Here is a 13,741-nt window from a genome sequence, read left to right as displayed (position 1 = left end):
ATGGATTTAAAGAACAACGATAAAGGCCTTTAAAAAGAGATTATGGAAGGAAGGTTCAGTTTGCTACCTATGAAAGGAGCAACTGGGAAGAGAAGAGGGAGGGAATGCACCCAGACAAGGTGTGACCGCGAGATCTTTCTGTGCAGCTGGCCGCCAGGAAGGACTTCCCACCAGCTTTCCTAAGGTGCCACCACAGGCCCCCTCTGCCCAGAGAACCTGACACTTCCTTGGGTGGCCTCTTTGACAGCTGTGTGCTTTTCCCCAGGAAACACACATGGATGCGCAGGCAGGAGTTTTTGCAAGACATTAATAGGGTTCATGGGAGTTTTCTTCCTCCAACACAGCCTGAACCTCTCTATGCTGCTGAAACAGAAAGACCATGAATTTTATACAAGCGAATTTCATGCACATTACCAAGGAAGTGCTTGTCAAAATCAATGGATCAGTTAGACACACAAAATACTCCTGAGCCAAATCACAATCTACCCCCCACCCCAACAAAACAAGCGTGACAAGAGCTGCCTCGCCATCTAGTTCATTAGGGAGTGGCTGGTGAGTGGAGACTTTGCATATTAACTTAACCTTATAGGGAGATATATGGAAGTCGCTACTGTTGGCAAGAAGGTAACAGGGCCCCAGGCTCCAACAGGATGGAACATTTAGGCACTGCTATGTGGCCAGGCCATTAGTACAGCTCTACTCTGTTGTGCCCACCTTCAAGCCCACCTGGGACTTTGCAGCCTGCTAAAGGGAAGAGTCAGGTGAGAATAACTAGACAGGAACCCTTTGATAAAGAAAACAGTTTATTTTAAAAAGCTCTAATGTTCTGCCCTGTGCTTGGCCCCTGGATGGAGCTATGGTTGAGAGTTAGTACCTGTACAGGGCTGAAGGCAGAGAAGGTGCAGGGCAAAAGCTGGGTTTCTGGCGGGTCAGCCCCACCTCTCGTGTTGTGCATTTTTAAGAAGATGGCGCAGTCCAGCTCCTGGTGGTAAGAAAATGTCGACTCCCAAGATTCATGTTTTAACTTTCCCCACAAGTTAAGCAGAAGTCATCTGCCTCTGTCATGATTTCCAAACCACAAAGTTTTAAGGGACGCTGGGGTAGCAGCAAATGGGGCTCAAGTCCTGGGTCATCAAGCCCACACGTCATTTAATAATCCAAGTAATAAATGCCAACTCTTCAGCTCCAGGACTGGAGTCTCTAGGCTTTGCCTTCATAATCCTCAATCAGGCGAACCCTCCTCCTTCCTCTAGGACTCGGGTGGTGAGCCTGCAGTCGGTGGGATGCCAGGCAGCCCCACACTTCCTTCACACGTGAGCAGGAGGCCTGACTACAGACTCAGCTACTCCTTCCTCAGCAAGGGTCAGCAGTGAGCACACGGAGGCGGGCACAGGGCCTCCTCCTGAGGCATAGTCAGCCAGGATTCCAGGGTTCTGGTCAGACACCCAAGACATGGCTGCTTCCGAGCCCTAGCTCTGGGCCAGCACCGTTCCCCGGTTTGTTTGCACCAACTCACAAGCTCTTAGCTGGGGTTCTGGCCTATGAGGCTCAGCTAGAAACAGGTGGAACAGTGTCGCTAATTCCTCAGAGAAGTCCTGGAATAAGCAGAAAGATGACAGACGACATTGACTGACACATTAATTCTGGATGGTACAATCTTTCTACTAAAAGGCAATATCCAATATCAAGCCCGGCTAACCAGTGAGTAGACCTTATTTTTTCCCACCTGCCTTCTACACTGAAATGGACGTGACCCCTTTTCCCAGGAGTACTCTGGGACATTCAAGTTACACCAGGGAAAGTGAAATGTGACAGCAGACTCCACCACAGAGTACTTCACCACCAACATGTTTCATCTTGACAAACCGTAGGAGGTATAAATCATTCTGCCCTAGATCACAATAACATTAAGTACCAGCTGAGATTAAAATCTAGGTTATTCTGATTTTAAAAACTCCTACTCACGGTACCACGCTGCTTTCCAACTACCTACCTGCCTTCCCTCTTCCCTCCCCCAACATCATCTCAGGGCGGTCCTGAAGATACCTGACAAAATCCACCGAGCTTTGGGAAGATCTGAAGAATGCCTGGGCCCCATCACTTGCCTCATTTCAGGATAAAAGGGCATATGACACCCGTTCTCTGTCCAGGTATGAGGAGATGAGAACTCCTTACCTTTGGCCACTGGGCGTCACGGAGGCTGCCCAGGCAGTCCTCTATCTCTGTCCGTCCCATGAGTCCTTTCTCTACCAGCTCCCGGAGCAAGAAGAGGAGCAGGTCCCACTGCAACACATACGGAGGAGGTCAGGGTGGCTAGGAACACACAGCAACCTTGACTGATCCAGAGGACAGAAAACTGCCAAAGAAGCTGCCTGAAGCCCACGATAGGGTGTCAAAGAAACTGAGCACCACCGCCAGAAAAGGGGAGTAAAGGAACCCCGGCCACAGCGGTGGGGTTAGAACAGGACTGCAGAGGGCTAAGGAGCCTGACTGTCCCCGGTCTGCCAGCTCACCTCCCTTGGCCGAGTGTCTGCCAGAAGCCCCACATTTCTTGGGCTCAGCAGCAGTTGCAGTGGAACTGGCACCTGAAAGTCATCCTTCCACAAGGAGAGCAGCACGTGCAGGAGCCTTCGAGCTTGCCCCCTCTCTAGCCCGCGGGGTGATGGGGGCCCGAGGACAGGGATGTGGTCTGCCACTATGGGAAGAGAAGAAAGCCCAGCTTTAAGAGACGGAGGTAGGGTCCCCTATCTGGCCCCTGGGAGGAAGAAGAAAACAAAGCTCCATGTGTGTCTAATCTTGCTTGTACCCAGCCCCGAGATCTGGGGGATCTGTCAAGAGTGAGAAGTCATGGAAAGGAGTCATACCAAGGAGGGATGCTAGATCCACAGAGCACTTTGCCAGATGCTGCTCGGCAGGCGGGCACAGGAACTATGAGGAAGAGGCAGGGAAAACCCCGGGTGTTAGCACCATCCTTACAGCTGCAGCCCCAAGCCATTGCAGCTCCGGTTCATGGGCGCCGGACAAGGACACTCAGCGGAGCGCCTCACTGTGGCTCACCTGGCGGCACTGCAGTGTCTGGCCCAGCTGGCCCAGGAGCTGCTCCAGATGGTCCGGAGAAACTCCTTCCTCAGGGTCCCGGGGGCCCACAGCCAAAGACAGCACATCCTGGAGACAGCAGGGGTAGAAACAGAGTGAGACTGCATACCTGGCTGGCACCTGGGAGGCCACAGAGAACGTGGCCTGGGGCAGGGATCAGCCAGTGGAAAGAGGCAGAAGGAAAAGGAAGACGGCCCCTGGATGAAGTGGCGGGGTCAAGGTGCCTTAGACCTGGGGCTCAGCCGGGACCGCACAGCTGGGAGAAGCAACCACGTGGACGCCAACAGATGAGGAGTGGGAGCAGGTCAGCCGAGGAACAACATGCTGCCTGATCTTGAGATGTCCCTCGTCTTCAGAGAAAGGCGAACCTAGCCAATTCCCAGAGAGTGCCTGACTTGGCAAGCACTTAGGGGAGCCGTCCTGCTCCATATATGGTGGATTTTCTCTCTCTCAGGCTTCTCTGTTCATCTTCTCTGGAAAGTCCGGTTTCAGTAGAGAAAACCAGTAGCTAATGGTCATTTAGCCTTTTCTTCTCCCTCCTGGATACTCTCCATCTTTAGTTATTCCTCCTTAGCCCTAGTCCTAATCTTTGGCCCTACCAATAAGTAAAGAGTTGAGGCTCTGCCCCACTGCTCAACTCTGCTGCTGTAGCACAAGAACAGCCTTAGGTAATTCATAACTGAACAAGTGTGGCTGTGTCCTGACCCCTACTCTAGACAGGCTCTAAATTTTTCAGGTTGAGAGCAATGGTAGTTTATTCTTACCATCAGTAACTAAATAAGCATCACCTCCCACAGAGGAGAACTACTGAAATCCGATCTCAAAAGCAGGTAACTGCCCCTTAGAGACTTTCCTATCTGTTAGTCCAGACAGGCCCTCGTGACCAGGCTCCCATCGGCACCTGTGTAATATGCAGCCCCTCCCAAACTTTCCCATCTGACTTCTTCCCCTTTCGGTGACTCAAGTACCAGAGGTCCGAGAAGAGCAATGAGGAAAACCGTTCAGTTCAGCTCTGCCCCACCAAACCCCATTGTCATGATGGACACCGGACTAGCTGCACAACACAGAAAGCAGCTACACGAAACACTGCAGCGGACGCGAGGAAGGAGGGAGACCAGGAAAAAAGCGGGGAAAGGGCAGAGGGGAGGGGCGCAGGGAGGAGGGGAGCTGTGTACTTTGATCTCGGAGATGAGGTGGGAGGGGAGGGGAGCGTGGTGCTCACAGGCTCGGGAGCAGCCCCTCCGCTCCCCCCGGGCAGCTGCTTCGGGACCCTGGGCTCGAAGTGTGCGACTCACTGCCGCCTTCACCTCTCTCCTGATCAGTGCTGCAGGTCAAAGGGAGAACAGAAAGGGGTCACACCATGCCAACGCATGCCCAGCACTATTTCCAGCTGCCTGGTGTTCCATCTCCCCAAGGGCCTCACACTTTCTGCCAGTCCACTTTGGAAGAACCTGGCCAGCCCTCCCCTAGCCCAGACCTTACCTGTGATGTTGGCTGACAACCAAGTACAGGCTTTCTCTGTTGCAAGCCCCACAGCAATGTTCTCTGCGCTGCTTAGAACCTGTGACCCAGAAGAAGTGCAGCGTCAGTGGCCCAGGGAAGCTTGCGGATGACATGAACATGCAAGGCGCCCCCAAGGCTGGGACCAACCCATGGGCCCACCCGCCACCAGCAGCCTCACACACGTACAGCCCACAGCACACTCTCCCACCACCAGACACTAGTATGTAGGCTCTCGGCCTCCTCCCTACTTACAGCTGCTGGGGTCTCCTCGGGAAGCAGTGCCCGTACAGCCCCAGGGCTTTTCTTCTGACAGAACCTGAAAAGAAACAGAAGCTTTCAGTGATGGCTAGAGATTTCAGCCTGGCTCACAGAAGGAAAGGCCAAGGGCACCCATCACCTGAACCAGGGTGGCCCTTCCTTGTGGAGGGTATAGTGGGGTGGGGTGGGGGGAAGAGAAGCACTGTCAGTCCTGAGCCCACCCCTGATCCCTGATGCGGGGAGGGATGGGACACCCAAACCCCTCTCTTCCAAATTCAACTTCAGATGTTGGGTCCTAAAGCCCAAGATACGAGCCTACAGAGGAAGCAAAAGAACAAGGTGTGGAGTGGGGGGGTGGTTTGGAGAGCACATGGAATAAAAGTGTGTGTGAAAAAGTCAGAAAAAGAAAAGCTGAGAGCGGGGACGAGGGTCGGAGTAGACCGGTATCTCTTACTCCCGCCCCTGGGTCAATGCCTGGGCCCCATGGGGGCACAGCTGGGAACACAAGATCTCCAACAGCTGGGCTGGATCTCCTCCGTCCTGTCCCTGTGTCACCAGCTGCTCCTGAAGAAGGGACTCGGCCTGGCTCACCAGATCTGCCACCAGCGTGGCCCTGCAGCAGGGACAGAGAGGCTTGGAGGTAGCTGAGGGAGCTGAATCAGAAAGGGGCTACAAATTCAAAGAAATCTGGTCAGAACTAACTTCAAAGAACGTTAGCAGTTTAAGCCTCCCCACCACGTCCTTCCCCTCAAGCTAACTTGCCTCAGACTGGCAACACGTTAGGAGATTTAAAAGGGGGAACACGTGAGGGAATGAGCCCGCACCCCTCCATGGATCTACCTTCCCAACCCTCTCAACCCTCGCTCACTTGATGTGTTTGACACAGTTAGAGCCAATTCTCTCTGCCACAAACTCCACAGTCCTGCGCAGGGAGGGCGGCTGGTTGTGGAAAAAGGCTTGGGCCAGCTGTGCCTATGGGGAGGTGGGAAGAGTGGGTCGTTTCCTTTCTCTTTCCCTCCCGGAGCTCCCTGCCTCCACCCAGCCCCTCACCTGCAGCCCCTGGCTGGTCCGGGGAGGCTGGGCTCCAAGGCCGGTGGTGGTGGTGGGAGTGATCTTCCTCACGAAGCCCCCACTCCTCCCACTGCTGCCCGACACCCAGGATGCGAGCAGTTTTCGGAGCTCTCCTGCATCAGGGAAGCCCGAGTGCTTAGTTCCAGAGCCACCCCTACCCTCCCAGGCATATTGGGCTTTAAGTATTTGTGGAGTAAAGTGGCTGAGGCACCCGGGGAACGCCTAAGGAGAACAACGTGTTCAGGTGTGAGGCCTACAGGATGCCTGCTGGGTACTCAAAATGGGACAGGCCGAGGACCGAGGACCCTGGGCGGCAGAGCATCGATGTCCTCACCAATATAGGGGCAGCAGGTGTAGAGCAGGTGCTGGTCCACCACGGGCATGCCATCCTTGGGGAGAGAACAGAGCAGAGCTAAGGAGGCAGGTTTCTCTTCCTTCCCACTGTGCCAGAAATGGGACAGTTGGGGAAGACAGTTACTCTAGGAACTCCCAGCCTGCCTGCCTCCTTTATTGCACCCCCACGGCTCTGGCTGGACCCCAACACTCACCAACCCAAGCTCTGAAGCTACTGTATCCACCTCCAAGGCATCCAACTGACCCTCTTCCAGAAAGAATAGGTCCTCAGGGACTGTGGGAATCTGACAAAAGATCAGGGCAGTGCAAGCTACAGTCTGCACTACAGACCTCGTGGCTCCAGGAGCAAAGCCACCTTCCTCTAAAACCATGGGATTTCCCACCCCCACCCCTTCACCTCCTATCTTCTGAGTCTGACCTCAATCAGACTCAGATATCCTCCCACTCCCCAGCTCCTGCCACACTGGCTGCCTCCCTTCCCCAATCTGGATCTTCCCTCACTCCACTAACCTGGAACAGCCAGCCCAGGACAGCTAGCAGCAGCAACTTGTTCAGGAAACACATCTCCCCTTCACTTTCCTTTGACAAGACCAAGCTCCTAACAGGAACATTAGGGCCAAGAAAGAAATGGAAGGGAGTAAAAGAAAGCTATCATAGGGAAGGTAATTCTCAAAAGCAGCCCAAAAGGAGACAGCTGTCATGCAGGCGAGCATGAGCTCCTCACTGCCCTTTCCCAGATCTCTATTCCCTCTTAGCTGGGCCACAGGAGGAGTTGAAAAGGCACAATCGAAGTGCAAGGAACCTCCCTGGTTCTGCTGTGGACCCGAGCCTGCATCTCCCCTGGGGATCAGCCTTGGCCTGGGCTATGTGGCCTCCTCCCTGACAGTGCCCTCAGCTCTAGCCCTGCCCTCACTGCACTCACCGGTGTAGGTGCAGCAGGACAGTGAAGATGCTGCGGTAATAGTCCAGCAGGGGCACGATGTGGTCAGCGAGGGAAAGGAATTCCACCAGCCAGGGCACGGTGAGCACGGCTCGGCGGGCCCGCAGCCCCTGCTGCAGCAGAGCCCGCACATCCAGGGCTGGGGGCACCTGGCGGGGCAGGGCTCGATCAGTGGATGAGGCTGGGGGCCAGACATGCCCTCCAACTCCAGGATTCTGGGGCCCCTCTCAGCCCTCCTTACCAGAGCCCCCATTCACCTGGCTCCTCAGGGCCAGAATGGAGTCCTGGAGCTCACGGGTTGGGGGTGGCTCAGGCCCCCGGTATGGCAGGAAAGCCACAAAGCCCAGGAATTTAGCCAGAAGCCTCAGGCTGAGCAGCACCATGGCAAACTGCCTCCGTTCCCCCTGCAAGGGATCAGGGAAGTAAAAGGTCCTAAGCATAGGGCTTCTAGAATAATTATGAATCTCTCATAAATTCTTGAAAATAGCCCCTCCCTCCTAGGTCAGAACCCTGTATTCTTCCTCATTCTGCTTTCTAACCTGCCAGTCCACGTCTGACTCCCCATCTTCATCGCTAGGCTCAGGCTGGGGCAGGGCAAGGCTGTTGAGCTCCCGGATCTTCAAACTCAGACTGTCCATGAGATGCTGATTAAACTGGAAGCTAGGAAGGAAGGGGGAAGAAAAAAAAAAAGAGAGAGAGAGACTGGCAGAGGTGTAGAAAGACCCAGAATAGAGAAGAGGTGCTGCAGACAGAAAAGCACAGTGGGGTACAGAGGCGAGGCAAAGGAACAGTGAGGTTACCTACGTGGGTAAAAGAATGAGAAGGGAAACAGAGGCAGAAGTGTGAGCTGCAAGGAGCCCGGCCATTGCCCAGTCCCACCCTGTTAGATTCCAGGCAGAGAGAGACACAACTGTTGCCCTTCTCAACAACTGTTACCCTTCTCGAAAGACAAACCTCTCCTGGCCCTAGCCCCACTCCCTGCAAGACACAGGGGACCTTTACCTGCTGGCACTCAGGATGAAGTCCCTGAAGAAGCCCTGACAGCCTGGGAAGGTGGGGGGTGGGCAGGGTCCCCCGCTGCTCTGAGGGGCCACAAGCCTCTCCTGCAGGCGACGCAACCGCCCCAGCTTGTCCGCTCCAAGCATACTTAACACATCTGGAGCCTCCCCCAAGACAGTGCCCCCAGTGCCACCAGGACTCTGACACATCTGAGGCAGAGGAAAGAGGAGACAAATAAAAAACCCCTAAGTTTTTCCAGAAAGGAGGACTGAACAAAATAGGGCAGAAGTAATGAACTTTTAGGGAATGCCAACCCCGTATCAGGTGCAACAGATCTGTTTTTCAAGGTAGGCATGATATCGTTTTATAGGTGAAGCTAAAACTGCAAGGTGAAACATTTGCCTAGGGTCCCTGGAGCTAGAATTCGAAATCAGGCCCGAGTAGTGCGCCAGTGCTCTCTCCACCACAGCACAAATTGAGCGCAAGAAGTACTGAGAGTCTGCAGGCGGGCAGGGTGTGGAGGACTCGTGATAGAGGGGTCTGGCTCCTCTTTGTCTGCCTGATTTTGGCCACTGCTCCCCCACCCCCAAGGGAACAGAAGTGTTCAAACTCCAGCCCAGGACCTGTCTGGCTATCCGCCCCATCCCAGAGTGTCAGTCATTACTTGGCTGCCTTTAATACCTATCCCCTGTAATCTGCTGGGGCTATTACCTGGAGAAGTTGTTTCTGGAAAAGCCGAACAAAATGGCTGTGACTGCAGGCTGCAGAGAGCTGACCCATCATGGCTCTGAGGAGTAAGAGGCAGGAATGTGAGGGAAGGGAAGTGTAAGAGGCAGGAATGTGAGGGAAGGAGGAAGGGGACAGAAGTCTGAGAGAACAAGCTAATCCTTGGGCTCTTCAGTCCTTTACCAGGGGCCCGAGCAGACCTTGGCCAGAGTTGGCCATCACAAGGTGACAGGTAAGTACACCTCCCAGTAACAGGTAAGGGACACCTTCCTTCCCCACCATCAGCATCCCTCAAGGCTACAGACACACTTAACCTGACAAGAAGTGTACCACCCCCCCCCATCTTCAGTCTATACTGGGCTCCAGTGAGTTTCATGACCCAAGTGGAAGGCAAATCCCTGGACAGAGAATACTCTCTCTGCAACTCATCTCACTATGCAAAGTCCTCAGAACTGCTGAACTCCATGATGGAGAAAATGCGAAGTTGGAAACAGTCTAACCAGTGACTTGGGCCAAGTACTCCATCACTCAAGCAATTTGGAGAAAGGGTTTTGCACTTAACTAGACATTAGCCATCACAGAACAAGTCTGGGTCACATCTGAGTGCGAGGAGCTAGCCAAACAAATCCCTTCTGAGTTGGGCCAAAGCTGCCAGTAACTAGAGATGAAGGAGCACAGAAGGTAACTGCAGGCTAGGGGTCAAGGAAGAGCCCCCCTCCAGTCAGCTACCAGAACACCACTAAGCTGCCCACTGCCGGAAGCAAGAGAGGGACAACGTGACCAGTGTGGGAGCACCTACCTGATCCTGCTGCCCAAGCCCTTCTCAAAATCCCAGCCAGGCTCCTCGTGCCGATCTTCCCACTCTCGAAGGACCTCAAAAAACACGTCCCTGACAGACATAAGAATGCCTGATCAACTGAGACACCGGTGAACTCACTGACTACGAGGAGCGCCTTCTCTAGCTCAGAGGAACGGAGGATGGGACTATCCACAGCCCCATTCTTTTTCCTCTCCAAAGTTCTCTAGAAGACGAGAATGCTGCAGACCCAGTGGCAGCACGCCAAAGGACTCACAGACCCTGGTGCACAGCAAAATCCGGTTCTCTCTTATTGGAGAACCCCGTGACTAAAGTCATACACCTGTGAGAAGGCTGCTAAAATCGGAGGTTCAAGTCCACCGCAGGAAACAAAATGAAGGTACATTTTGAAGGCCGTTCTGATGGGTGGAAGGGAAGGGCCCAGTGGTGCTAACCTACCACCTGCTAGTGCCAAACTCCTAGTTTCTATGGAAACAACACAGGCTGCCTATCCCAGGGAAAATGCCGCCTCGTTCCCTCCCCAAAGTTCCCTTTTCTTATCACCTCTGTTTTTTGAAAGTATGAAAGGCTCGGTCACTGGAGAAGTTGGCACGATTGTCTGTTTCTGGCTGAAAGGAGACAGCTTGAGCAGAGGGTGGCATCGCCAGAGAGACCTAAAATACGGGAGTGACATTAGGGATGGAACACTCACAGGTCATGCTCAGAAAACTTCACCCCCGCATTTCTGCCGAGTTAGCCCACGTGACAGGAGGGTGGTGGCGCCAGACTGCCTGAAGGATGAGGCTGGGGAAGGTGAGGTCCGGGCTATGCAGGGTCCCTACCTTCGCAACGCTGCCCTCATAGGCAGCTCGGAGGCGGCCTTGCAGAGCAGGAGAGAAGCACAGCAGCCGCTCGTTCTCAGCCAAGAGCTTCAAGGTCCCTTTGTCCAGGTAGGAAAGAACCCTACAGGGACAAGAGCGCATCTGACTGAGAAGGGGATGTACTGCAAATAGGAAGCGGGTACCTGTGCACCAGAGAACATTATCAGGAACATGGAGCAGGTATGTAAGGCAAAGTCATGGGCCGAGCGTTTAAGATGCTGGAGGCAAGGGGGGCAGGAAAGACCCCTAAGGAGCAGGGAAAGATTAGACACAAACCCAAAGGGCAGATGCCAAGACTATAGGGGACAATTTGATTCTTTCAGGGGTTAAATTCATAGCCTTGACACAAAATGATAGGCTACATGTAGGAAGAGGCCCAGGGTCACTGTGCCTTTGGAAAGCACAAGCACTTACCCCAAGTGGCCAGAGAAGCAAGTGGACAATGGGAATAAGGCTTAAATGCCTCAGCTGGGGAAACTCACTGAAACTGATGCTCCAAAACCTGCACTGCAAAGAAGACACAATCATGGACACTCTGGAACAGTGGGCTTTCCAGGGAATCTAAAAGGACAGTACCAAGTTGTCAGTTAAGAACTGTTTCATCTCCAGACCTCGTTTCCAAAAAGAGGCCTGCCCACTAACCTGGTGCTCCTGGACTTGGTTCAAGGTCACCGTCCTTGGTGGCCACCATCCTCCGAGCAGTAAGGAGCTGAAGGACGAAGAAAAGCTCCAAGAAGAGGTTTGGTACCAGGTTCTCTGGATATAAAAAGAAACCCCAGGGTGTTGGGCACCATTTGGAACCAAGGCTCAGTTTCGCACACCTTACCATTTCTCCTACCCCACCCTTCCTCAAGCATCCACTCCAGCACCCTTTGCTCCCACCCACCGGCAATGCATGAAGAGTAGACGAGGGCTATCAGCTCCAGGCGCTGGCGGGAAGACACTCTGGCAGGATCAGCGGATTCGGCTGTGAGGTTTCCTGTCCAGCTGGGGAGGGGAGGCCCCAATTCTGAGGTGGCACAGGTGGTAGAAGGTGACTGCTGCAGCTGCTTAGAGCTATGGGGACAGAAAGATGTCATGAGCAGTTCCCCTAGCTTCCCCCACACAGCCACACTCCGGTTCCTCCAGAGCAGATGTCCACAGCCCAGGATATAGACCCAGGGCTCCCATGGGCAAACTAATCTCAGGGAAAAGCCCTTCAGATCCCCCAGTGGGAGGAAGATGACAACCCAGGGAGTGGCAAGGTCATACCGCTCCTTCCTGAGCATCTCCCGCTCCTCTTGCAGACTTCGGCACCCTGGGGGAAGGCCATGGCCCCAAGGGCTAGTGTCCGGGACTGAGGGTTGGGAACTGGGGACACAGTTGATTGGGGGTGAGGTGAAGCAGGTCTTGGGCTTGGAGAGTGACCGCTCTTCGCTCACCGGAGTTGGATTGATCCTGCGTGAAGGCTTCGTCCTGCTAAGTGGCCACAGGTTTTTCTCAAATTCCTATCTTCCAACATGTCCCCCTCCACAGCCTCAAGGGCGGGGGCCACTTGCAAAATGCCCCTCACTACTGTGGTTATCTCACCCCCAAACTTCCGGCCATTCCCACGCTCAACTGCGGAGCGCCCGGCCCTAATTTCCTGACTCCCCTCGCACAGCCTTCGTGCCACCCCGCTCATGGGGGAGGGCTGATTCTCACCCTGCAGGGCCGGGGGGCACCGAGCCTACGGGAGGGAACTCCTCCAGGTTGCTGAGGTTTGGCGGATCAGAGCGCACGAGGCTGGGGCTGCCGGGGCTGCCAGAGCCCCTGGACCTCCGGCCCCCAGGCCAAAGCTGACTCTCTCCGCCGACCCCCTCCTCCAGGCCCCCGGGGCCGCGGCCTCCCCGCTCGCGGCCCGGCCCCGGGCCCCGCCTCCTGCCCCCGCGGCGGGCCGAAGGAGCCTCGGCGGCGGCGGCGCTCGAAGACTCTGTCGGAGGGAAGAGCTGGCTGCGCGCCCCGCGGCCACCCCGCGGCGGGCCCCCCGGCCTCCCTGGCAGAGCTGCCGAGGAGCCCGGGGCCTTGGCGGGGGTTGGGGGACCCTGCGGGAGGACGCGGCTGCTCTGCTCCCTCAGGAAGTTCAGCAGGAACGGCACGAATTCCTTCCGCAGTGGCCGAAGGGAGCTCAGCGCGGCCGCCTCCCCGGGGTCATCCTGAGGGAGAAGCGGGAAGGGATGAGAGGGTCAGCGGCCAGCCCGGCGCCACGAGCAGCCGGGACCGCAGGTCACGCTGAGGGCGGCCCGGACAGCGGCCCCTAGTTGGAGCGCACTCGGCCCGGGCTGACAGCCAGGCACCCTAGAGAAAAGGGACCTGAGGGATGGTATCTCCGCGGAAAGCAGATTCCGGTCAGGCCCAGGGGTGTGCAGGGGCTGTTACCTCGGAACTCTGGGCGCTGCGAGCGATCCACCGCACCGCCGCCGCGACCGACACCTCTTCTCGCAGCAGCGACTCCAAAACGGCCGCCATCCCGGTCCGGGCGCTTGAATGCGATTGCGCAGGCGCCGGCGCGCCACGGGCGGCCTGGGAGGGGCGGAGCCGGCCGGCGGGGCGACCGTTGGGCGGCTGGGCGGAGGGGCGGGGCAGAGGGGCGGAGCCGGGGCTTCCCCGGGCTGAGTTCGGGCTCAGGCCTTCGGGCAGGGCCGCAGCCGGCTCCGCGCCACCTGACCACAGTCCGGTGGCCCGCCAAGCAGAGCCGGCCGCACCGCGGTCGGCGAGGCCCAGCTCCGGCTGCCCGGGCGCGCGGGGCGACCTGTGGGGACTCGACATGACGGGAGACCGAGGACCAGGGAGAGCGGATGGATGGTAAAGATGAACAACTTTCCGGAGAGACACCTGCCTTCTACGATAAGCACACACTTTTCTTTCAAGAGTTTTTGCCTTTTTTTTTTTTTTTCTTCAAGATTTTTTTTTTCGAGAGCGCAGGAGAGGGAGAAGCAGACTCCTCGCTGAGCAGGGAGCCTGACTCTGGGCTGGATCCCAGGACCCCAGGTCGCCAAGATCATGAGCTAAGTGAGCCAAAGTAACCCACCTAGCCACCCAGGCGCCCCTCAAGAGTTTACGTTTTCTAGATTCAGCTGTCACCACCTTGAAGAAGTT

At 55.7% G+C, this 13,741-nt stretch overlaps 1 protein-coding gene across 6 annotated transcripts; it reads right to left on the bottom strand.

The window, feature by feature from the left end:
• Positions 1-785: 785 nt before the first annotated feature.
• Positions 786-13,126, bottom strand: CDAN1 (codanin 1). Of its 6 annotated transcripts, none has more exons than XM_044231592.1 (28): positions 13,022-13,126; positions 12,308-12,798; positions 11,876-12,082; positions 11,511-11,680; positions 11,267-11,380; positions 11,107-11,185; positions 10,586-10,706; positions 10,308-10,417; positions 9,747-9,836; positions 8,933-9,008; positions 8,225-8,430; positions 7,762-7,882; positions 7,480-7,626; positions 7,205-7,371; positions 6,793-6,880; positions 6,477-6,566; positions 6,263-6,317; positions 5,908-6,041; positions 5,726-5,829; positions 5,312-5,470; positions 4,852-4,915; positions 4,579-4,657; positions 4,272-4,420; positions 3,058-3,165; positions 2,865-2,928; positions 2,514-2,695; positions 2,176-2,283; positions 786-1,595 (listed from the first exon to the last, which is right to left on the bottom strand). In XM_044231592.1, exons 1-28 carry the CDS (start codon positions 13,109-13,111, stop codon positions 1,470-1,472), a joined length of 3,699 nt encoding a protein of 1,232 aa, XP_044087527.1. In that variant the 5' UTR covers positions 13,112-13,126; the 3' UTR covers positions 786-1,469. The 6 variants fall into 6 exon arrangements, with proteins under 6 accessions (XP_044087527.1, XP_044087528.1, XP_044087525.1 ...); XM_044231593.1 differs by having other exon boundaries at positions 11,107-11,131; XM_044231590.1 differs by having other exon boundaries at positions 11,876-12,079; positions 13,022-13,111.
• Positions 13,127-13,741: the final 615 nt, after the last annotated feature.

This window comes from Neovison vison, chromosome 13, assembly GCF_020171115.1.
Source record: "Neovison vison isolate M4711 chromosome 13, ASM_NN_V1, whole genome shotgun sequence".
NCBI classification, from domain to species: domain Eukaryota; kingdom Metazoa; phylum Chordata; class Mammalia; order Carnivora; family Mustelidae; genus Neogale; species Neogale vison.
This window is presented reverse-complemented; position numbering and strand designations above follow the sequence as displayed.

Excerpts from the sequence above, each read along its gene's own strand:
- CDAN1 (XM_044231592.1), bottom strand. The coding sequence starts at position 13,111 with ATGGCGGCCGTTTTGGAGTCGCTGCTGCGAGAAGAGGTGTCGGTCGCG. Across the intron at positions 10,418-10,585 it reads ATGAGGGCAGCGTTGCGAAG|GTCTCTCTGGCGATGCCACC; the intron begins GTAGGGACCCTG and ends CCCGTATTTTAG. Across the intron at positions 7,627-7,761 it reads AGTCAGACGTGGACTGGCAG|GGGGAACGGAGGCAGTTTGC; the intron begins GTTAGAAAGCAG and ends GATCCCTTGCAG.